At 43.7% G+C, this 23,300-nt stretch overlaps 1 protein-coding gene across 8 annotated transcripts in view; it reads right to left on the bottom strand.

Moving 5' to 3' along the window:
* The window catches only part of STXBP5L (syntaxin binding protein 5L), a 504,619-nt gene that overhangs the window by 49,968 nt on the left and 431,351 nt on the right, over nucleotides 1-23,300 (bottom strand). For all 8 annotated transcript variants that reach the window (XM_082247637.1, XM_082247640.1, XM_082247638.1 and 5 more), the window contains one exon: nucleotides 4,754-4,924. In XM_082247637.1, the coding sequence (XP_082103763.1) occupies nucleotides 4,754-4,924 (171 nt within the window). The remainder of the gene's footprint in view (nucleotides 1-4,753; nucleotides 4,925-23,300) is intronic.

The raw sequence follows: 23,300 nt of genomic DNA, 5'->3' as shown, positions 1-23,300 counted from the left end.
CTCTTATCTAAAGGGGATTTATAATCCTTTGTATATAGAATATATGACACATAGTGATGATGTTATTGCTGGTATTCCCACATCACTGTCATAGTAGCCTCAGGTCCCCCTTAGGCTGGTCACACATGATAAATTTTTTTGTTCAACCAGCAGGTTCAACGAATGAAAATGAACCAAATCCCATATCTATACATTCGATGGGAATGGGGGGAATCATTCCCGCTTTGGTATTGTATTTTGACAGTGGGGAGCCTTCCTCGCAGTCAGAATACAATGATCGGTGTTTCTGGCTTTAGACTGCGGAACTGATCATTTAGGAAAAACCTTACAGGCTGGTTGTACAAGAGTCAATCAATAGATCGACTTGTGTACAACCAGCCTGCCCATTCATGGATCAAAATTCGACTGGTCCCTGCTGAGCCAAATTTCGATCTTGTATCGCAGGCTTTATAGAAAAGCCTGGTACACACAATCAGCTTTTTTTTTGTTCAACCCAAAGGCTGAACAAAAAAAAAAAAAAAAAAACTGAGGAGCTCGGGAGGAGGAGGAGGCTGTACTAACTATCCCATGTTAGAAGAGCGATCTCCCCGCTGCGCTATTGTGTTCTGACAGGAGGGCCGCTTCCCTGCCAGAAAACACCAGTCAATATCCCTGCTATTGTCAGCCACTACTACTACGTAGCTGGAACCTGTTTGTGTCTGAGTGAGCTTATCTGGTGTTGCTGTGACCACCTGTCTGAGGACTTGCTCCGCTCTAGCATCTGTCCTGCTTATTGGTTGCTGTCTATGGAAACATAGAGGGTCTACAGAACCCAAAATAAGATGCTATTAGGTCTGCTTAGTAGACCTTACCGACTAAGTTTACTTTTTTTTTCCCAAATTCCAGCTCCTCTATGTACCAGTATACCATTAATGTATCTTACATAGTTAGTGAGGTTGAAAAAAAGACATCAGTCCATCCAGTTCAACCTATGATGTGTGTGTGTGTTTGCTGTTAACCGTACATTGTATACCCCTGTATGTTGTACATTGTATACTCCTGTATGTTGTACATTGTATATCCCTGTATGTTGTACATTGTATACCCCTGTATGTTGTACATTGTATACCCCTGTATGTTGTACATTTTATACCCCTGTATGTTGTACATTGTATATCCCTGTATGTTGAGGTCTTTAAGGTGCCCATCTAATAGTTTTTTGAAACTATCGATGCTCCCTGCTGATACGACTGTTTGCGGAAGAGAATTCCACATCCTTACCGCTCTTACATTGAAGAACCCCCTACGTATTTTAAGGTTAAACCGCCTTTCCTCTAGTTTTAGTGAGTGGCCACGTGTCTTATTGTATTCCCTTTCTCTGAATAGTTTGTTCCTTATGCTAGGGTCGCCAGTACAGTATTTGTACATTGATATCATATCCCCCCTCAATCGTCTTTTCTCCAGAGAGAATAGGTTCAGTGCTTGTAGTCTTTCCTCATAGCCGATGCCCTCCATTCCCCTAATTATTTTTGTTGCCCTTCTCTGGACTCTCTCCAGTTCCAGCACATCCTTCCTGAGGACCGGTGCCCAGAACTGGACAGCATACTCCAGATGTGGCCGGACCAGAGTCTTGTAGAGTGGGAGAATAATCTCTTTATTTTTAGAGTGAATCCCCTTTTTATACATCCCAGTATTCTGTTGGCTTTGCTTGCAGCGGCTTGGCATTGCATGCCACTGCCAAGCCTGTTGCCTACCAGTACCCCCCAGGTCCTTTTCCATCCTAGACTCACCCAGAGGTTCCCCCCCCTAGTGAGTAGCTTGCTTTCTGGTTTCTGGCCCCCAAGTGCATTACTTTACATTTTTCAACATTAAACCTCATCTGCCATGTAGTTGCCCACCCCATTATTTTGTTCAGGTCCGCTTGTAAGGTTTCCACATCCTGCATAGAAGATATTGGCATGCTTAGTTTAGTATCATCCGCAAATACTGAGATTGTACTAGATATCCCCTCCTCTAGATCATTTATGAATAAATTAAACAGGATTGGCCTGTATCTCAGTTACAGAAAAAAAAAAAGCTTTCTTTTAGGTAAGAGGCTTACCTTAGCCACATGTGTGTTCCATAGAAAAGTTCATTTTAGATTAGATTTGGGACATGAAAACCAGAAAGACACAGGAAGCAGTTCGCTAGATGACCTCTTCAGCACACATACACCTTGCACCCATTAACTATGTTTGCATGACACCCCCAGCATCCCTCCAGATGTGCATTTGCCTGGCTTATCAATGTTGGCTGCCAGAGCACGGCATCCTAAGCGTCCCTCCAGGCAGCGCGGACGGCATGTGGGCCATGGGCCGCAGGTTGGACAACCCTGTTGTAGTACAATGCCTGATTGGATACAGAGTGAATTTATAGATAGGTGGGTCCTCCTATTCCATAGTTTTGATAAATCTAACGATTATTGTACAAAGATTGTTTCAATCAGATTGTATATTTTGCCGTGCAAACATAGTTGATGGGTGCAGGATGTGTGTGTGCTAATGAGGTGAGCTGGTGAACTGCTTCCTGTGAATTACTAGTTTTCACGTCCCAAATCTATAAACCGGCAAGTCATGAACTTTTCTATGGAACACACCAGGGGCTAAGGTAAGGTCTTGTTCTAAAAGTCAAAGAAAGCTTTTATTTTTCTGCAACAGAGGTACATTAGTGGTGTATTGGTACATAGGGGAGCTGGAATTTAGAAAAAACTTAGCCTTTAACACTGCAACAGCACAGGAACCTGTAGTGACTTTCATGACATTTTGGCAGCTATTACCAAAGATCACAGGTAGACCAATACTATACTGAACAGGAGATATTCAGGGCGCCGCTAAGTGCAGTATTAAAAACAACTTTTAATAGGCAGCTAAATGTGCACTCACATCAATCCGCAGGAAGGAATGTAACTGTAATGTAACAGCAGCAGCATCAATGTGTGAATCGTCCTCTCAGTGATCCGGGATGTTAGCAGCAGTAGCAGAACCACATTGGTGGATGAGCTAGGGTGCCACTCGTCAGCTATGGTAGAAAGGACTTCTGGAACCACTGTGGAGCGCGGAAGAGGAAGTGACGTCACACCCAGGACAATCTGTTGCCTAGGTAACGCATTTCGGAGCACCAATCAGCTCCTTTGTCAAACCTTTGGCTCATCCACCAATGAGGTTCTGCTACTGCTACTCACTGAGAGGGAGATCCACACATTGATGCTGCTGCTGTTACATTACAAGCTTTCCTTCTTGTGGATTGATGTGAGTACACATTTAGCTGCCTCCAGTCTCCTGGTGCAGCTGCTTTTTGTGCTAAAACTTTTATTATGGACTTTTTTTATTAGCATGGTCTGTTTTTGTTCATTGAGCACCTTGCTATAGGACTTTATAGGGATATTGTGTTTGTGCACACCTGTGATTGTGCCATATACTCTGTGGTTTTTATAGCAGCTGGCAGTATGACATTTGGCTTCTGTTATCATTAAACACCCAGGTTCAGAATCTGTCCCCTAAATGCAAGAACTACATCTGCAAACTACACCACAACCTATGGACAACACAGAGAGAACCCACAGCTAACAGAGGTTAGACTATCTATATTCTATGTATCTAAACATAAAGTGCTAATACTACAGGACAGGGTCATGCCATCTATATGTATCCAAACACAAAGTGCTACTACAGGTTAACGGGATCATGCCATCTACATGTATCCGAAAACACAAAGTGCTATCAGTGTGACACGAGGTCATGCCATTTACAGCTATCCGAACAGGAAGTGATACGTGACACAGGGTCATGCCACGTACAGGTATCCATACACAGGGTGATATTTTGGTGACATATAATCATGCTTCCTACTTTAAAGGACAACTGTACCTTTGATAGAAGTTGTCTTTTAAGACCTGACCCCCCCAGTCTGATACTTACCTCTGCTCTGTTTGAAAAACCTTCACTAGGTGACCAAAACCATGCAGCTTTTCCTCCAAAAGCATCCCCACCAAATCCTCCTCATCCTACAGATATGTACCATGGCCCAATTCAATCCTATTGGGGGGGGGCTTACTTATGGATTCAGGAATCCAGGAGTCAGTGAAGTGAGGAGCAAAATCAGGAACAGGTCATGGAAGAGAAGTCAGCCAGGCCAAGTCACACGCAGGAACACAGCAGAAGCACACTGGAGATGTTGACCACGCAAGGGCAGGGAAACAATGAGCTAAGCTGCTTAAAAAGCCAAAAGGGGCTGGCTGTAGGCTGGACTACAGAGGCAGGTTAATGGTAACCAGGTGATTTATTGTGGCAGATAATTAACTGACAGCTGAGCACTGAAAGAAAAGAGCTGCCCGTAAGTAGCAGAAGTCAGCCCTGACACGAGCATGTGCTGGATAAAGAGGACTCAGTGGAAACACTTGCAAAAGCAATGATGTGTGGTATTGAGTACAGCTACATATTGATGATCGCTGGAATGGGGCAGAGGTAAGTATTGGGCCAGAGAGGCTGCACTCTGAAGTATGAGAGCCTGCCTTCACCTTGTACCAAAGATACAGTTGTCCTTTAAAACACAGTGATACCATTGTGGGTAAGAATACCTAGGCATAGGATCCATTGTTATGAATGGCTTTTCTGGCTACTACATAAAAGGTGCTTGTATATACAGGTGTGATCCGTGCCATCCACAAGAGATATCAGATGTTGTGAGTTCCACGGGTCACCTCTGTACAGAGCGTCACCATCACACATGACCTTACCTTCATTGGTAACGGGGAGCGTTATCTCCATGCAGGCTGCAGACTGGGCTTTCCGGAAAGGTGGTCTTCCAGGACCCCTCCTGTTGGACTTCGATGCATCAGCACTGGAGATACGTTTACCCGAAGAGCAGGTCTGCGATGTTGGACTCGTACAGTGGCCGTTTACGTGATCTGGAAAACAGAGATGCAAGTCACAAGGGAGCTAAAAGGAGTAAAGGCAACCCCGATACCTCAAACATATGACAATTAGGAGCAATTAAAATGGAAATGTACCCTAACACTCATCAAGAAATAATGGCAAAGCCGGTGCCCTCCACGCAATCCTGTACTTGTAGCAAGTCAGAAGTATTGTCCAGGTTTTACTGTATATCCATGTTATTAACATTACCCCCATTGCCGGAACAAGGTCATTCAGTGCCCAGGGCAAAGATACCAAACTGCGTCCTTAGTGCGAGAAGGAGGTGGCCAGGGGGGAGGGGGGTGTAAGATAACAGAAGAAACAGTCCCGAGCTTTCAGGGCACCTGCAGGCAGAAGCTGGGAAGTTTGTTTGCAGGCTACAGAAGCACTACACTGACAGGAGGGAGAAGCTGGAAGGAGAGAAAGAGCACAGCCCTACCTCCTCCTGGCTCTCTCCTCCACTTCGGGCTCTCTCCTGGACACTTCTGCGCCTGGCTTTAAGTGGTGCTCTCTCTCCCCTCCTGGCAGTGCAGAGCTCCTGTATGTCTGTGATTAACACTGCCATCTTCTGAATATAGGGGTGTTCCCCTGTCAGGAAGGAGGAGGAGGAGAGCGAACACAGCCAGCACCGATTTCCTTCTCTCCTCACCGCTCCCAGCACTGGGCTGACAGGAGTAGTGATGTTGCTGTCACTACTCCTGTCAGCCTTGTAACAGAAGGAAGGTGCCCCCATCCCTACAGTAAACCATTGCGCCCCCTCCCGCCCACCTCTTGTCCTGGCCCTGATCATCCCTGATCCTGCAACACCAGTGGATGGTGTATTCCTGAAAGATCGGTGGCCTCTATTGTGAGCTAAACCACATTCAACTCTGCTTTTTTAGGAGTCCATACTAACTACCAAAAGGCTACTAAGGAAGCACCCCAGGAGGGGCTTTAAATGTAAAAATCATAATTTTACACTAGAAAATTACATAGAACCCCTAGACATTACATATTTTTTAATAAAATAGTGGGCATTGCAATTTCTTATGTCACACAGTATTTGCGCAGCAGTTTTTCGAATGCAAATTTGTAATTTTTTAGGAAAAAAGACACTTAATTAATTTAAGTGTGCACAAACACAATATAATACACATTTTTTTTTTGTAAAATATAAAGGACAATGTCACTCCGAGTAAAAAGATACCAAACACGTCACGCTTTGTGCAGGCCAATGGAATGGCAACAAACTATGGTTCATTACCTTATCCATAGGCAAGGCTTTAAAAGCCTTTGAAGATTACCAGATTAGAGTTACACCTGAGGTCTGGTACTAGAATTTTTGCTCTCGTCCTGACATTTGCGGTGATGCCTTAAGTGTGGTGCGATCACCGTTTACATATGTGTGCTGGACCTACGTTTACCTCCAAGAGCACAGGGGTGCTTTAAAAACATTTTTTTATGTACTTATTTATTTTATTTAAATTTACATTTCAAACATTTAACCTTTTTTTTTTTTTCAATTTTATTGCTTTCCCAAGGGATGAACAACATTCCTTGTGATAAAGGTATTAAAAAAAAAAAACAGGATCTGCGCCAAATGAAAATAAAGCAATATTTTGTGTACGGAGTTCCACCCAGTGAACATTTTTTTTAATAAAAATACCCCCGGGACAGTCAGGGCTAGTGCATTCCACAATGGCTAGCCTCTGATCTGTCCCGGGTTGCACTTACCTTTTAGAAGAAATACTTACCTTAAAAATGTATTCTCCAGCGCTGCCATCTCAGGTGTGGGCAGCTTGAAGCCAGCGCGATCCTCTTCTGTGTCCTCTTCCGTCTTCTTCGGTCCCACAATGCACTGCACCGGCCCCGCCGTCACTTCCGGTGCCGCAGCGTCATCCCTGCACAGCTTCTGGGCATGCCCAGAAGCTGTTTTGCAAGGTATGACGGCGCCTGCACCGGAACTGACGTCGGGGCCGGTGCAGGCGCATTGATTCCTGGGAGCTATGACGTTCAGCTCCCAGGAATCATTGCATGCCAGGAAGTGACGAATCGCCGCGACCGCCGAGGGGAGGAAGAGGAAATAAGGTAAGTATATTTTCTTCTAAACGAGGTAAGTAAAAAAAAAAATAAAAATTGCGATTATCCATTTGTTTTTCAGGTGACCCGGAGCGAGAAGATGGAGGTAAGTATAATTTTAGGGTGGAACTCCACTTTAACTGCAGTTACTGAAATTGAGATGTTATTTAAATATTTATATGTATAACCGCGCTGTACCAACCTTGTCTTTGCTCACACGAATATAAAACTGATCCAAAACGAACAAAAATGAATGTCTGATGTACCACTGAACATACACAATTATTCATTTTTGTTTGTTTTAGATCAACCCCTTGTGATAGCATGGGCCTTGACAGGTCCACTTTATGGAGAGATCCGGGGTCTATTGAGACCCCAGATTTCTCCTTTGGCCTCCAAAGCATCAGATCAAACCAAAATCGGTTTCATCAGATGCTTGTACAAGCCAGTAACATCAAAGTAAATCCGGAAGTGACGAAATCCTTGTCGCTTTCCAGTTTCTGATCTCACAGAGATGGAGGAACAACTCTGTTCAGGGCGCTGGTTGGAGCAGTTCCAGTCTCTCCAGTCCAATGGACAGCGGCTAGAGGTGTGGGGTACCCCTTCCACTGCCTGTAGAGATGGTTAAAAAGGGAATTTCCGGCTGAAAATATTGAGCCTGCAGTTCCATTGAAACATAAAGATGTCAAACCACGTCCTATGTCTAACAAGTGGTTAAACTGCCTCTTTAACAAAACGCTATGACAATTTGAGAGAAACAAAATCCATTACCCTCAAGTTGTAAAGCGCTGCGTAAACTGTCGGCGCTATATAAATCCTATATAATAATAAACAGAGAGCACTACGTAGTTTTCTTATTTTTCAGCATGCGAGGCTCTGTGTTCATTGGAGAAATTACTGAGAGGCTAAGCGTTGGGGGAGGGGGGAGTGATTGCACTCTATATGCTATTTATGCTATACTGACCTACTGTGATAAAAAGGTCCATCTTATAAGGTGAGAGCACATGGTGTGTTTGTACACAGGAACATGACTTCACTGCTCTATAGGGGAGGCCAAGATCAAAAGGCTGGCAGAACAGAATCTCAAATCTTTTGGCAGGTCAGACAATTTTACAAATATGTATATATATGGTTAATTTAGCTATTTTCATAGAGTTCCATGTCAGAGTGCAAATGTTTCCTTGCAATACTAGGGGATGTGCAAAAATACTGATGTTGGACAAGCAATGCCAATCCAAATGAGAAGCTCCTTTTTGCCAAAGGATGAACATATATAGATTTAAGCTGACGTGTTATTATAAGGCAGTGATGGCGAACCTTGGCACCTCAGATGTTTTGGAACTACATTTCCCATGATGCTCATGCACTATGCGGTGTAGTTCAGCATCATGGGAAATGTAGTTCCAAAACATCTGGGGTGCCAAGGTTCACCATCACTGTTATAGGGTAACATTGATTTTAATCCAACCATAAAAGATCTATCTTAGAAGAAGTCCAATCAGGACGCAAAGTGTCAGTAGGACTGTCTGTGTGATTTCATCATGCTGGGTGGGAAACTGACTTTCAGTGCTGTTTTGGGGAGGATAGTTAGTATATACTGGCTGATATTGACAACATGTGAGTGTTTTTATGCTGTTCTTTTCTAATACATTTAAAATTGAGAGCGCTGTGGAGTTTTCTTATTTCTCTGCATGCAATGCTCCGTGTCCATTGGAGAAATCCTAAGAGGCTGATCATGGGGGGAGAAGTGATTGCACTCTTCTGACCTCCTATGATAAAGAGGTCCAATTTATAAGGTGAGAGCACATCCAGAAGCAAGTGGTGTGTTTGTATGAGGACAGAAGGACACTTGTTGGAATATTTGGACAATCTGCACAAGAGGGACTGTTATTGTATAATAGACACCTTATTTATTTTATTTCATCTATTTATGTGAATGGTGTCTGTACATTGGTAATTCTGACACTGTATTAGACCCCGTTCACACTGGGGCGACTTGTCAGGCGACCTGGTCGCCTGACAAGTCGCCGTGGGTCGCCTGCCAGAGTAGCACAGGACCCGTTCTAATAGGAGCGACACAAGTCGCTCCGACTTAGAAAAAGGGTCCTGAGCTTCTTTGGGGCGACCTGGAGGCGACCTGCATTGACTTCAATAATATGAAGTCCGTGCATGCCGCTCCGAGGTCGCGGTGCGAGCTGTGCACCGCGACTTCACAGGTCGCCCCGGCAAGTCGGGAAATATTCTGTATTGCCGTAGCTAGGGGTGATGTGGTTATTCATTGTTAGCAAAAGGATGCCTCATATGAGTCGCCCTTGCCCAGTGTTGCGTTTATTATTGCGAGGAGAGAGGAGGAGGAGGATCCGCCTAGGACAACTCTAGGATTACAGTCATTAAATTAACTACAACGTTGTCAAAAAGATTTGAACACAAACCCTATCCTGATTACCCCTTCCTCTAGGTACAGGTAATAACCTTAAACATTTCTTTCTTTTTATTTTTATGATTATGGCTTACAGCTAGTGACACCCCAAAATTCAGTATCTCAGAAAATTAGATTATTACATAAGACCAAAAAAAAAAGGATTTTTAATACAGAAATGTTGGCTTAGTGAAAAGTCTGTCCATGTACAGTATAGGATGCACTCAATACTTGGTTGGGGCTCCTTTTGCATGAATTACTGCAACAATGCGGTATGGCATGGAGGCGATCAGCCTGTGGCACTGCTGAGGTGTTATGGAAGCCCAGGTTGCTTTGATAGCAGCCTTCAGCTGGTCTGCATTGTTGGGTCTGGTGTCTCTCATCTTCCTCTTGACAATACCTCACAGATTCTCTATGGGGTTTAGGTCATGCAAATTTGATGACCAACCAAGCACAGTGATACAATGATCATTAAACCAGGTATGTTGGAAAATGAAATCAGCATCTCCATTAAGCTGGTCAGAATTTTGGGTTGTCACTTGCTGTAAGTCATAACCTTTAAAATTAAAAGAAAGAAATGCTTGAAATCTATCACTCTGTGTGTAACATCTATCAAAAATATATGAGTTTAATTTTTTAAGTTCGAATCCTGAAATAAATTAGCTTTTTGGTGATATTCTAATTTTCTGAGATGCACCGGTCTTTTTGCATCGGATTACACACATTTTTATACATATGTTTATTGCATTTAACCACATGAATTTTTGTTTTTTTTATAATATTTATTTTTGCTTGCATAGAGAGGTTTATGTATATTCACTTTTGCCAATGGATCAATATGATACACGGAGAAGTTAAAGGAGTTGTAAAGTCTCAGGTTTTTTTTACCTTAATGCATTCTATGCATTAAGGTGAAAAACCTTTGGTGCTGCAGCTGTCCCCCAGAACCCCCCCCCCCATTTTCTCGCCTGAACCCGATCGTTCCAGCGACAAGCACAAGCCCAGCCGCTCCAGCTGAAGTCCCAGGTCCTCATTGGATAGATTGATAACAGCAGGAGCCATTGGCTCCCGCTGCTGTCAATCAAATCCAGTGACACGGAGTGGGGGCGGGGCCAAGTCCTGCTGTCTGTGTCAATGGACGCAGCAGTGGGACTCGTACTCGCACCCGCATGGGTGCCCCCATGGAAAACGGCTCTCCATGGGGGCACCCAATGAAGAGGAGGGGCCAGGAGCGCTGCCGGGACACCCCAGAAAAGGAGGATCGGGGCTGCTCTGTGCAAAACACTTGCACAGAGCAGGTAGGTATAACACGTTTAAAAAAGAAAGCAAAAAGAAAAAAAACAAACCTTTACGATCACTTTAATCAATTTTGATTTGGTTAGATAGAATTTTATATAGTGGGGTGTTGTCATTGAGGAAGTGCTACAGTTTTTTAATCTTACATCCATAAAAGAAGTTGGAAAGTTTTTACATTTAGAAAATGTTATTATCCTGTGCTGTCTCTTGTGTTGTGTGCTCTGCCATCAGGGCTGCTGTTAGAAATCGCGGGGCCCCGTACAGACTACCTGGCGGGGCCCCCTCAAGAAAATATTAAAGATATATTTAGCTAAAATTACAACAAAATCACTATCAGACACAAATATAACATAACTTGCATAATTCCTGCTAAATCTAAAAAAAAAAAAACTATGTTAAATAAAAAAGAAGATGAGATGAGAAAAATATACAGGCTGGGCAGTTGGAGCTCAGTGATCAGAGAGACAGAGAGAGAGAAACAAAGTTACAATTTACAAATAAACTACTGAGCAGAGATAAGTGCTGGGAGGGGGGCCCACACAAGGGAGGGGGATTAGTGAGGGACAACTGTCTCTTTCTCAACAGATAAAAGCTGATAGCAGGGAGAGGGACAGATGAGATTCAGGTGCTGGAGGAAGATTTCTGTAATTGTTGTCCATCACTAATCCCCCTCTCTGTGTGGGCCCCCCTGTGTGCTAGGGCCCCCTACAAGAGGGCTGGTGGTCCCCCCCCTATCAGCGGCCCTGTCTGCCATGCTGTCTTAGAATAAAGCGGCAAATACCTTTAAAGACTTGTATAACTCTTACATCTCTAACAAAAGGACAGTGCGATTAAGGGAGAAAGAAACGAGAAACTGAGAAGCTCAGAGGTCACAAGACAAAAGAAACTCTGAGACCACACCATGACATGCTGGGCTGGACCATCCCATTACTGCTAGTTGATTGATATTGATTTCCTCTAAAAGATAAGCAAGAAATGAAGGGTCCACCTCCCTCCTCCACAGCTAAAGCAAATCTGCATGTTTGCACTATGAGCTTTTATTAGAGAGATCAGCAGTTGGATCGTACATCTCTCGTTAACCGCTATTTGCATGTTTTTAAAGAAGCCTAACGTTATTTTGTGGCCAGGCTATGGACAGTCAAGTATTTACATATTTCTAACAAGCAGTGAGTTAGCTTTAGAACAGACAAAAAAAATGGGTGTAGTTGTGCGCTGCTATGTTGTGCTATTGCGTGCTATAAGACAAAGCGGATTGCTCACACCTATACACACTCTCTAAACATGTATCAATGTGCAAAATTATATTCAAAAATGGAGCGTGGCACCACTTTTGAATATAACTTTAATATAGACCCACAATGACCTCTGTAGTTAAAGACATTGTGGAGCAATTTAAGTCCACAGCAGAAACCACTGATGTCACCGAAGTGCTTCTCTCAGTAGTTCTGCTCTTCCTGCTCTACTCTCCTTAAAGCTTCTGCTCTGTGTTTACACTAGAGATTAGAAAACTGAAAGGTCGCTAGTTCACTGTTCTGAGCGTTAACAAGGTGAGCTGAGCTGCAGAGTCACTGCTGGGAGAGAGGCAGGGTGAGCTGAGATGCTGGGTCACTGCAGGGAGAGGGGCAGGGTGAGCTGAGCTGCTGAGTCACTGCTGGGAGAGAGGAAGGGTGAGCTGAGCTGAGAGGGCAAGGGTGAGCTGAGCTACTGAGTCACTGCTGGGAGAGAGGCAGGATGAGCTGAGCTGAGCTGCTGGGTCACTGTAGGGAGAGGGGAAGGGTGAGCTGAGCTGCAGAGTCACTTCTGGAAAGAGAGGAAGGGTGAGCTGAGCTGCTGGGTCACTGCAGGTAGAGGGGCAGGGTGAGCTGAGCTGCTGAGTCACAGCTGGGAGAGAGGAAGGGTGAGCTGAGCTGCTAGATCACTGCTGGGAGAGGGGCAGGGTGGGAGAGGGGCAGGGTGAGCTGAGCTGCTGAATCACTGCTGAAAGGGGACAGGGTGAGCTGAACAGCAGAGTCCCTGGTGGAAGAGGGGCAGGGTAAGCTAAGCTGCAGAGTCCCTGCTGGGAGAGGGGTAAGGTGAGCTGAGCTGCTGAGTCGCTGCTGGAAGAGGAGCAGGGTGAGCTGAGCTGTAGAGTCACTGCTGGGAAAAAGGACGGGTGAGCTGAGCTGCAGAGTCACTGCTGGGAGAGGAGCAGGGTGAGCTGAGCTGAAGAGTCACTGCAGGGAGAGAGGCAGGGTGAGCTGAGCTACTGAGTCACTGCTGGGAGAGGGGCAGCGTGAGCTGAGCTGCAGAGTCACTGCTGGAAGGGGGAAGAAAGTGAATCAAGTTGCTAAGCCATTGCTTGAATGCTTGAAGGGGGAGTAAGGTAAGCTCAGCTGCTTTGTCACAGTTGGGAGGGGAAGTCACTTCTAGGAGAGGGGAGCAAGGGTAGTTGAACTGCTGGTTGGGAGGGGGGGGCAGAGTAAGCTAAGCTTCTGATGCATTGCTGGGACAGAGTAGTTGAGCTGCTGAGTAGATTCTGGTTAGGGGGGAACTGAATTGCTGAAGGAACAACCTGGATGTCTTCTATGCTTCTGCTGTAACCTTATTGAGGATATATTGCTCCACCGATTTACTCTGCTAAATGCAACAATATTTCCCCTACATAGGGGAGAGGTTTCTTGAGGTCCTGAACACAAATATCAAAGTACCTAGACAAAGGGTTGTCAAATGATAAGTCTCTCTCCTGTCATTCTGCTGGCCTGTTAAAGGAATAAGAAGCAGCGGTAAATCAGCACTAAAAGCAAGTGCTGATGTCCCAGTACTACTCATCCATCTGGTGGCTAGAAAACAGCAATAATCTCTGCTGTCCTTTCGTCCCACCTTCTGTCCCTAGCATGTAATTAGACAGCATTTGCTACATGATGTACTGTTGTGCCCTCGGAGCAGACAGGTGGATGGGCAACCTGTGTGCACCCTCGATTTTAGGGTAGTTACTGAAGCTGATCCTGTGCTGCATCCTGATAGCTGCTTCAGTGCTGTCTTAACTATCTGACTTGTGACCGATGACTATAGAGAATGGATGGTCTTACGTGTGTTGTCCTTTGAAATGTAAATGGCACTATCTATGGCACTGATTGTAGCTCTATGGACATGTTTTTGGTGTGTTAGCATGGTACTATGTGTCTAACGACATGTTTGTGGTGTGTCACTATGGTACATTGGGGTTGATTTACTAAAGACAAATAGATTGTGCACTTTGTAAAGTGAAGTTGCACTCTGCAAGTGCAGTTGCTCCAGAGCTAAGTAAATGAGGTAAACCTTCACTTTGTAAAGAATTCCCAATCACATGCAAGGCAAATTAAAAAACAGCATTAATGATTGAACATGATTGGACGATAAAAGTCAGCAGAGCTACTAAGCTCTGGAGCAACTGCACTTTGAGAAGTGCACAGTTTATTTGCCTTTAGTAAATCAACCCCTATGTGTCTGAAGACATGTTTGTAGTGTGTCATAGTACTGATCGTGTCTCTGTGGACATGTTTCTGGTATGTCAGTATGGTAGTGATTGTGTCTCTGTGAACATGTTTTTGGTGTGTCAGTATGGTAGTGACTGTGTCTCTGTGGACGTGTTTGTGATGTTCAGTATGGTAGTGATTGTGTCTCTGTGGAAATGTTTGTGGTGTGTCAGTATGGTAGTGATTGTGTCTCTGTGAACATGTTTCTGGTATGTCAGTATGGTAGTGATGGTGTCTCTGTGGACGTGTTTGTGATGTTCAGTATGGTAGTGATTGTGTCTCTGTGGAAATGTTTGTGGTGTGTCAGTATGGTAGTGATTGTGTCTCTGCGGACATGTTTGTGGTGTGTCAGTATGGTAGTGATTGTGTCTCTGCGGACATGTTTGTGGTGTGTCAGTATGGTAGTGATTGTGTCTCTGCGGACATGTTTGTGATGTTCAGTATGGTAGTGATTGTGTCTCTGCGGACATGTTTCTGGTGTGTTATTATGGTAGTGATTGTGTCTCTGTAAACATGTTTCCATTATCTTAGTATGGTAGTGATTGTGTCTCTGCGGACATGTTTCTGGTGTGTCAGTATGGTAGTGATTGTATCTCTGCGGACATGTCTGTGGTTTGTCAGTATGGTACTAATTGAGTCTCTGCGGACATGTTTCCGGTGCCTTAGTAGGATAGTGATTGTGTTTCTGCGGACATGTTTCTGGTGTGTCAGTATGGTAGTGATTGTGTCTCTGTGGACATGTTTCTGGTATGTCAGTATGGTAGTGATTTTATATCTGCGGACATGTTTCTGGTATGTCAGTATGGTAGTGATTGTGTCTCTGCGGACATGTTTCTGGTGTGTCAGTATGGTAGTGATTGTATCTCTGCGGACATGTCTGTGGTTTGTCAGTATGGTACTAATTGAGTCTCTGCGGACATGTTTCCGGTGCCTTAGTAGGATAGTGATTGTGTTTCTGCGGACATGTTTCTGGTGTGTCAGTATGGTAGTGATTGTGTCTCTGTGGACATGTTTCTGGTATGTCAGTATGGTAGTGATTTTATATCTGCGGACATGTTTCTGGTATGTCAGTATGGTAGTGATTGTGTCTCTGTGGACATGTTTCCGGTGTCTTAGTAAGATAGTGATTGTGTCTCTGCGGACATGTTTCTGGTGTGTCATTATAAAAGTGATTGTGTCTCTGTAAACATGTTTCCATTATCTTAGTATGGTAGTGATTGTGTCTCTGCGGACATGTTTCTGGTGTGTTATTATGGTAGTGATTGTGTCTCTGTAAACATGTTTCCATTATCTTAGTATGGTAGTGATTGTGTCTCTGCGGACATGTTTCTGGTGTGTCAGTATGGTAGTGATTGTATCTCTGCGGACATGTCTGTGGTTTGTCGGTATGGTAGTGATTGTGTCTCTGCGGACATGTTTCCGGTGCCTTAGTATGATAGTGATTGTGTCTCTGCGGACATGTTTCTGGTGTGTCAGTATGGTAGTGATTGTGTCTCTGCGGACATGTTTGTGGTGTGTTTGTATGGTAGTGATTGTGTCTCTGCGGGCATGTTTCTGGTATGTCAGTATGGTAATGATTGTATATCTGCGGACATGTTTCTGGTATGTCAGTATGGTAGTGATTGTGTCTCTGTGGTGTATCAGTATGGTAGTGATTGAGTCTCTGCGGACATGTTTACGGTGTCTTAGTATGATAGTGATTGTGTCTCTATGGACATGCTTGTGGTGTGTTTGTATGGTAGTGATTGTGTCTCTGCAGATATGTTTGTGATGTTCAGTATGGTAGTGATTGTGTCTCTGTGGACATGTTTCTGGTTTGTCAGTATGGTAGTGATTGTGTCTCTGCGGACATGTTTCCGGTGTCTTAGTATGATAGTGATTGTGTCTCTGCGGACATGTTTCTGGTGTGTCAGTATGGTAGTGATTGTGTCTCTGTAAACATGTTTCTATTATCTTAGTATGGTAGTGATTGTGTCTCTGTAAACATGTTTCTATTATCTTAGTATGATAGTGATTGTGTCTCTGCGGACATGTTTCTGGTATGTCAGTATGGTAGTGATTGTGTCTCTGCAGACATGTTTGTGGTGTGTCAGTATGGTACTGATTGTGTCTCTATGGACATGTTTCCGTGTGTCTTAGTATGGTAGTGATTGTTTCTCTGTGGATATGTTTCTGGTATGTCAGTGTGGTAGTGATTGTATCTCTGCGGACATGTTTCTGGTATGTCAGTATGGTAGTGACTGTGTCTCTGCGGACATGTTTCTGGTATGTCCGTATGGTAGTGACTGTGTCTCTGTGGACATGTTTCTGGTATGTTAGTATGGTAGTGATTGTGTCTCTGTGGTGTATCAGTATGGTAGTAATTAAGTCTCTGCGGACATGTTTCCGGTGTCTTAGTATAATAGTGATTGTGTCTCTGTGGACAGGTTTGTGGTGTGTCAGTATGGTACTGATTGTGTCTCTGTGGACATGTTTCCGGTGTCTTAGTATGGTAGTGATTGTTTCTCTGTGGACATGTTTCTGGTATATCAGTGTGGTAGTGATTGTGTCTTTGTGGACATGTTTCTGGTATGTCAGTATGGTAGTGATTGTGTCTCTGCGGACATGTTTGTGGTGTGTCAGTATGGTAGTGATTGTGTCTCTGTGGACATGTTTCCGGTGTCTTAGTATGGTAGTGATTGTGTCTCTGTGGACATGTTTGTGGTGTGTCAGTATGGTAGTGATTGTGTCTCTGCGGACATGTTTGTGGTGTGTCAGTATGGTAGTGATTGTGTCTCTGCGGACATGTTTCTGGTATCTTAGTATGGTAGTAATTGTGTCTCTGCGGACATGTTTGTGGTGTGTCAGTATGGTAGTGATTGTGTCTCTGTGGACATGTTTCCGGTGTCTTAGTATGGTAGTGATTGTGTCTCTGTGGACATGTTTCTGGTGTGTTAGTATGGTACTGATCGTGTCTCTGCGAACATATTTTTGGTGTCTTAGTAGGGTACTGATTGTGTCTCTGTGGACATGTTTCTGGTGTGTCAGCATGGCGCTGACCATGTCTATGTTCACGTTTATGGTTGCATCAGTAAGGTATTGATTGTGTCTCTGCGGACATGTTTATGGCTGTGTCAGTACAGTACTGATCTTTCCTGCAGCAGTTTCTGGTTGCAGCAGTGTACAATTGTAGTACTGACTGTGTGTCCGCAGATGTGTTTCAATTTGCATCAGTATGGTACTGACTGTCTCTGTGTATCTTTCTCCTTGTACCAGTACAATACTGATTGTGTCTTTGCATACATGTTTCTGGTTGTGTCAGTAAAGTACTGATTTTGTCCCTTTAGGTGCACGAGAAAATGTTTCTTTTTTTTTCTCTAGGTCACCTACAGTTCAGTCCCCAAACAGTTTGAGGGACCATAAACTTTAAAAAAAAAAAAAAAAAGTTTGGGGAATCCTGGTCTAGATTTACATCTGGTGGATTTGGGACGTGAAAAGCATTTATCATGGTTATCCTCGACATTAATAAAAATGCATGAGTACAGTTATGGTGCATTTACCATATAGTAAACCTATTATATGCTAAACACACCACTGCATAAATCTGTAACGCCCTGACAGATCCGAGACATGTACACATCTGCTTCAATTGTACCATCTGTTGTCAGTGCAAGATATGCTATGAAACAATGACTTGTACAGTGCAAAGTCTGAGATACACAGCATATTAACAAGCATCAAAGAGCAGCTCCACCTACATATGAAAGTTTCTAGGTCCCCACAAGGGATATCTCCAATTAGCTCCACTGGCAGGACCTGAGTTACTTGCTGGTGGCACTGTTTTTCCCAGAGAAGAAGGTTGTAGTTTCTGTGTCCACAGGCGTGTGTCTCCTGCAGCCAGCTGGTCCCACTAATCAGTTTCCACCTGATGCTGGCTGCTGGGAGGGTATTTAGGTCCTTCCCTAATAGTGCCTCTTGCTCCAGTGTTTTACTGCTGCCAGGTTCAGTTTACCATTGATCCTGATCCTGCTCCTGCTCTGTACCATGCTGCCTTGTACCTGCTCTCCCTGGTTCCTGATCCCAGTTTTGCTTTTCCTTCCCATCTGCTCCCTGCACCTCCAGTTTTCAACTGTTTTTCTGTGTTCCCAATTTTGTATCTATTGTATATACTGTAGTTAGTTCTTAGTTAGGCTTTTAGGTTGATTAGTTAGGTATTTTGTCACTGGATTTTTGGTTCACTTACAATTTTATGTTTGCTGTGTGCTGGTGTTTGGAAGGATTTTGTTTCACTGTAAATAAATCTCACTTAAAGCATACACTGTCTGGTCCCAGTTTCCTGAGTGCAGCCATGCAGATCTGCCCATCTCTGGTTTTTATTCCTGACATCCACTGTCATTCAAGGCTATATATTCTCCATGGACTGTACAGCAGGATGACGGACGACAGATAGTGACAGATACAGGTCCATGTTAACCACTTCAGGTCTGCCCCATAGTAGTTTTACTGCTAAAGTATGGCACCTGTGCGCCGGATCACCTATATATAGGTGATCCCGCTCTTCTATGTAGGGGGCGTATGCGCACCACCAGCGGCTCTTTACTACTGTGATCATACACGGCGGGAGCCCAGCGGCAGGTACCGCAGACTCGATGACCGCCGGCAACTGCTGATGATCTAGCAGTGAGGAAGAACAGCGGTCTGCCTATGTAAACAAGGTAGATTGCCATTCTAACAGGAGGGAAGGCAAGGATCCTGTGTCTCTGCAAAGCAGGGACACGGATCCATGTCTTCCCCTAGAAAAGCACCTCCCACAGTACACAAAAACACTGCTCAGGCCCACAGTTAACCCTCTGATTTCCCCTTATGTTACACCCTTCCAAGCCAGTGTCATTAGTACAGTGACAGTGCATATTTTTAGCATTGATCACTGTATTAGTGTCACTGGTCCCCAAAAAGTGACAAAAGTGTCAGCTAATGTCAGAATGTCCGACGCAATATCGAACATATTTAACAACAATATAACAACAGGAAAGATGCTTTCCTTAGAGACAAATAAAAACGACAGTACAGAGCAGAAAACCACCAACTGTGAGTCATAGATGACAGTTACGTCATACTCATGGTGTTCCGCTGATCATAAAAATTTCCTTTCTTGTGTTGTTTCTACCCCTGAAATAGATACCCAAAACTTTAATTTGTGAACATGTCGGAGAAAACCTTGCAAATGAATCTTGTGCTAGTAGAAAAATCAATGGCTTGTTGCAAATTCTGTCCATGCACACAGCAAGTGATCTTAGCCTTCTACTCACTGCATGTATTGTGTATTCTTGCGCACCACGTGCTCCTCTAATAAATTTGCTTGTTATAAATACTGGTAAATATATTTTAATTTGATCGGTTAGTGAAGGACATGAAATTGACATGGATCCTGTAACACAATACTCCTATAGTAGGCATCCATACTGGTACTATTATATGCATTTGTATTGAGTGTGGCTCTTCCTTGTGTACAGAAAACCCAGATATCCAAACAATGAATATTGGGGTAAATGTCAAGTCCACAGGCCTATTCTCTGTCTCTGCCATTATGTAGAAGGTACATTAATGTGCGGCGGGGGGACAGTGATGGCAGGCAATGCATAGAGACGAGGCCAGGGACAAGCCTAGTTGCCATGGGAACGCTATACAATACTTTGTTAAGTGAATGCCTAAACGCTGACATATAGAAACATTGTGCTGGGACTGGGACTTGCACTGATCACATGATACATACCACTCTTTGGTATTTGACTTTGTTTACAGCAACAGATAACCAGTTTAACCCATTAAGAAAGTTTGCATGTTTTCCGTTGGATAAAAAAAAAAAAAAACAATAAAGTCACTTTCATTCGACCAATTAACTTCAACAAATTTTTTTTCCCATAGGATCATATGTAAACTTAACATATTTATGCATGTAATTTACCTGTAAAAGTCTCCCATGTGTAGACAACTAAAAGCCCTGAGACTGCTGCTGGGTGCCGCCATCTTGGATTCGATGTCAGCAGCCCCAGCAGACTCTCCATATTACTCTTCTTCACTCTTTCCTCAGCAGTAACAAAAAAGTTATTAGGGAGGTGCGGAGAGGGCTGGCAGAGGAGCTGGGCCTGCACAAAGAGTAATTAGATACTCCCAGAGGGAGGGGGCTCTGCTAGGGTATTAACTCAAACATACAAAATAAAAAAATATATAAATAAAAATAAACTGTCCGAGAGTTCTGCCCTCTCTATTGAATATAGAGGTCCTACCCCTAAAAGTGACGGGGGGTGTGTATAATCAATGAAGAAGCATACAAATTAAGAAAAACAAAAAGAAGGAAGGGATGAACACACCCAAAGGTTACCTCTAAAAAAGTTTATTGTAGCCAATATCGCTAATACAACAATACACAGCATACAAGAACAAAAACCCATCAGAACCTCTCCCAATGCTACATTCCACTAAATCAAAAACCCCCTGATAAACCAAAATTGACCCTATGTAACACACCACATCTAATCAAAACCTTGCAGCGGGAGCTGGTGCACAATATCCCCTTCTTACCTACAGCTAAGGCCTGCACGCTACATCCACAATGTGGATATAGCATGCAGGCCTTAGCTGTAGATAGGCAGGAGCTCATAGGGGATATCGTGCACCAGCTCCCACTGGAGGGTTTTAATTAGATGTGGTGTGTTACATAGGGTCCATTTTTGTTTATCAGGGGGTGTTTGATTTAGTGGAGTGTAGCATGGGGAGAGGTTCTGATGGGTTTTTGTTCTTGTATGCTGTGTATTGTTGTATTAGTGATATTGGCTACAATAAACTTTTTTAGAGGTAACCTTTGGGTGTGTTCATCCCTTTTTTTTTTTTTTTTAATTATTAGGGTATTAGTACTCCTGGAGTAGTCAAATTTTCTAGCAAGTTCAAATGCACATCGCAGTAGAATAAAAAACACCTTTTGGGCATATTAGATGATTTCCAATTACCGGCTCTTACCAAATAAGGATTGGCAAGACCTCTTTTTCAAGTCTGGAGAGTTATTTTACAGCGTTCGAAGCCTGCTGACTCTCCCTCTCATAAGGAGTGGGTGCAGTGCATGGATGAAACCCTCAGGTTGGAAAAGTACATATATCAGCATAGGGGATGCCCCTGTAAATATGAAAATACCTGGGATCCATGGTTGGAAACCCCGGGCTTGAGTCCACCTAACCTGATTATGGACAGGCTTCTCATTGGTTAAGGGGCATTCCCTTGCTCATGGATCTTAGTTGAGAACTTTAATGCTTGGCTCAAATGTTATGGCTGAAATATGCTGTATGTCAAATGTGCAGGTGTAAAAACTGATTATCTGTATTACTGTGACGTGTCACTTTGGTTGGGGGGCTTGTGGAACCCAGATTGCTTTAGGGAGTTTGGGAGACTCCTTGTCCAGCTTCCTCAGCCCCTCTTATGTGTAAGTCACCCTGTGTCTATTAGGGGCACAGGATGACCAAGAACCCCAGCCTGGTCTGTACTAGTCAGACTCGCTGTACAACCACACCGGACTCAGCATTTGGTGTTACCCCGGTTATCCTGGGTTCTATATGTGTGGTTTGTGTTGAAAGAGTGAGGGACTCTTTCACTTGGGACAATAATATTTCTGAACAGTGTCCCTCAGGAAATATATAAAGATATATTGCAGATTGCTAGGATATTGCAGAAGCATTTCATAGACCCTTGCCAGTGGGGTGGGGTTTGTTATTTTTGAATACCTGCATTCCATTGTTCTATTGTTCATGTCTGCCTTGAGTAAGCTTATTATGGGATGTGTATGTGTGTGTGGATTGGTTCTAAGTGGGAGGGGTTGTCAGAGTGTATATCTCCTTGTGCTTTGTGTTTCAATAAACAGTTTGATTCTGGTTTGACTCCAAAACTTGTACTGTAGAGTTCTTTGGGTAACTATAACCAGATTCACGGATCCCGTGTTCCAGAGCTTAGGAAGCAGGTTCTTGGTGGAGATACCCAGTCGGGGTGTCTGGATTCCGTCACAATTACCATGCATTGTTTATGCTTTAGAAGATATCTGCTATGAGAAGATATTTTGGAATTTCTGTACCAAAAACCCTTTTTTTTCAATAAAAACTTGCTTGATATAAAAGGAAAAACACTGCAAGCAAGCATTCAAAATACTTGATTTTTCTTTGCTTTTATCTGCATTTTTTTAAGTTGGTGACAGGGTCTCTTTGAACTAAGTTTGCTGAGTGAGGGACACTAGGTCGTGGTCATGCATCGGTAGGATCAGGATAACGATTAGATTGGGAGTAAAGTAAAAGTAGACTGAAACAATAGACAGGGGAATAGGGTTGGCATAAGGAGGAGAAGCCTTGATTGGGTAAGGACTGTCAGTCTATATAGGGAACATTAAACTGTAGATAAAAGTCAGTGTGCAGGAGGAGCACTCGACTGTGAGCAAAGACTGGCAATTACAAATTAAGTAAATCAGACTTTGGTATGGTGGTGGTAGTTTGGTGGAAGAATATTAGACTTGTGTTAAAGCTGGTAGTGTGATAGAAGAACAATAGACTTGGGTAAGGGATGGTGACCTCTAGGACAAATCTAATGCTAAACCTTTTCCCAGCCACATTTTAAGCCTAATCTATCTAACCCTGTAAAGAAAAGATAGCTATACTTACCTATTCTGAAGCCGCTATCGTCTGGTCTCCAATGGAATCTTCTTGTAGAGAGAAAAAGGTGACAACGGCTGGGAAATAAATAGGAGATGACGTCACCTACAGACTTACTATGGGACACCTGTTTTCAGCTGCCTCTGCTCTACACAGAAGCTGCCACTGACAGCGCAGCCTGGGACGGAATCGGAGTGGCCTCAAAATAGGCAAGTATAGTGATCTTTCCTTTATAGGGACTAGATATATTAGGCTTAGAATGGGGGTGGGAGTAGGTTTAGCTTTAGGTTTTGGCTAAACTTCCACTTTAACCTGAGGTCCATGGACCCCTAAGTGATCCATGGATAGGTTTCAGGGGGTCTGTGAGGGTCAGATGAAAAGAAAAACCTACATTCATTATACAGCCAACCCCCCCCCCCCCTCCCCCAAGTGGTCCATG

This window comes from Pelophylax lessonae (assembly GCF_965119305.1).
Source record: "Pelophylax lessonae genome assembly, chromosome: 2".
NCBI lineage: Eukaryota > Metazoa > Chordata > Amphibia > Anura > Ranidae > Pelophylax > Pelophylax lessonae.
Note: the sequence above shows the minus strand (reverse complement) of the source record. Positions and strands in the feature narration are given on the sequence as shown.